General features: G+C 65.2%; 1 protein-coding gene across 1 annotated transcript in view; it reads left to right on the top strand.

The window, feature by feature from the left end:
• Nucleotides 1-1,396, top strand: part of LOC104618643 (ras-related protein Rab-37-like) — a gene marked incomplete at its 5' end in the record, with an annotated part of 2,558 nt that extends 1,162 nt beyond the window's left edge. The window contains 3 exons of the mRNA XM_010284291.1: nucleotides 175-251; nucleotides 992-1,037; nucleotides 1,316-1,396. Of these exons, the coding sequence (XP_010282593.1) occupies nucleotides 175-251; nucleotides 992-1,037; nucleotides 1,316-1,396 (204 nt within the window). The remainder of the gene's footprint in view (nucleotides 1-174; nucleotides 252-991; nucleotides 1,038-1,315) is intronic.
• Nucleotides 1,397-1,479: the final 83 nt, after the last annotated feature.

Raw genomic sequence — 1,479 nt, 5'->3', positions numbered from 1 at the left:
TAGGCTTGGGCCGTAGCCAGGAGACGAGGCGTTTTCAGGACTGTTTGGCTGTGATGCTGGAATGGTTCCCATGCCAAAAAAAGATTGCTTTCCCCATCCTCATGGGGAGGGTGAGGGCTGAGAGGGAAGGGACGGGGGTACCACCCACCCCAACACAGCCCCGCTGCCCCACAGGCCTGGCTGACGGAGATCCACGAGTATGCCCAGAAGGACGTGGTCATCATGCTGCTGGGCAATAAGGTGTGTGCAGGGTCCCCCTTCACCCCACGGTTTGCCGTGCCGTGCCGCCCCAGCCCTGCCCTGCCCTTGCCGTCCCCGTGGCTGTGGAGGGATGGGGCTCAGTGGGCACTCTGCCTGCTCTCTGGGTGCACCCTGCCTGCACCCACTGCCAGGCTCTGCTGCTTTCTGGGCTCAGCCAAGCCCAGAGTGACCCCAAAGGTTTGGGGCGTTTGAGGGCGGACTGAGGGGCCAGTGTTCCCGGTGGCCAATGCAGGGCAGCACGAGGCTGAGGCTGCCAGTACAGGATGCTCCCAGTAAGGGATGCTGCTGGCTAAGGGGTGCTCACCCGGGTCCTGGATACAACCCCAGATCCCAGGTAGCCCCAAGTCCCAGATGCCCACCCAGGTCCCACATGCCCACCCAGATGCTGCCGTGTGCCCAATGCCTGACTGGGTACCGGATTTTCCCCTGGGACTGGATGCCCCCTGAATCCTGGATTGATGCTGGGTACTCGATGCCCAGCAGGGTACCAGAAGCCCCCTGGGTCCAGGATGACCCCCGGTACTGGATGCTGCCCCAGCTACCCAGTGTCCCCAGGTCCCAGATACCCCCCACATTCTCGATGCCACCAGGTCCCAGATTCTCAGCAGGTCCCAGATTCTCCTCTAGGCACTGGATGTTCCCGGGTCCCTGACGCCCCCAGCTCCTGGCAGCCCCCTGCACACCCCACGCTGCCCGCGTGCCGGCTGCCCCCAGGGTGCCAGCTGGCTAGCAGCGAGAGGGCTGTGAGGACGGAGGATGGAGCATCGCTGGCCAGGGTGAGCCATGCCAGGGTCTAACCCGGCTGCAGCCCCCCCGACAATTGTACATTGCTCAGGGCCCCCACACAGCCGTGCCATCCCCTCTGGTGGGTGCCCAGACCCGCCTGGCCCTGGCACGGGCAGTGCCGCAGCCGCTTGCACACACAACCTGGGGCAAGGCAGGGAGGGGACGGCAGCACCTTGTCCCCAAGCCTCAACCAGGCGACAGGGAGGATTTGGAGGGGCAGGAGGGCATTTTGGGGCTGGCTGCTGACGGGGCCGTGCTGCCCTTGCAGGAGTACGGGGTGCCTTTCATGGAGACGAGCGCCAAGACGGGCATGAACGTGGAGTTGGCCTTCCTGGCCATTGCCAAGTGAGTACCTGGGGGCCAGGGGACCGGGCAAGGAGGGTGTCCACCTTGCAGCCCCACCACCTCCTGCACGGGCACCGGAGCGGGAGG

This window comes from Phaethon lepturus, unplaced genomic scaffold (genome assembly GCF_000687285.1).
Source record: "Phaethon lepturus isolate BGI_N335 unplaced genomic scaffold, ASM68728v1 scaffold23840, whole genome shotgun sequence".
Taxonomy (NCBI): domain Eukaryota; kingdom Metazoa; phylum Chordata; class Aves; order Phaethontiformes; family Phaethontidae; genus Phaethon; species Phaethon lepturus.
This window is presented reverse-complemented; position numbering and strand designations above follow the sequence as displayed.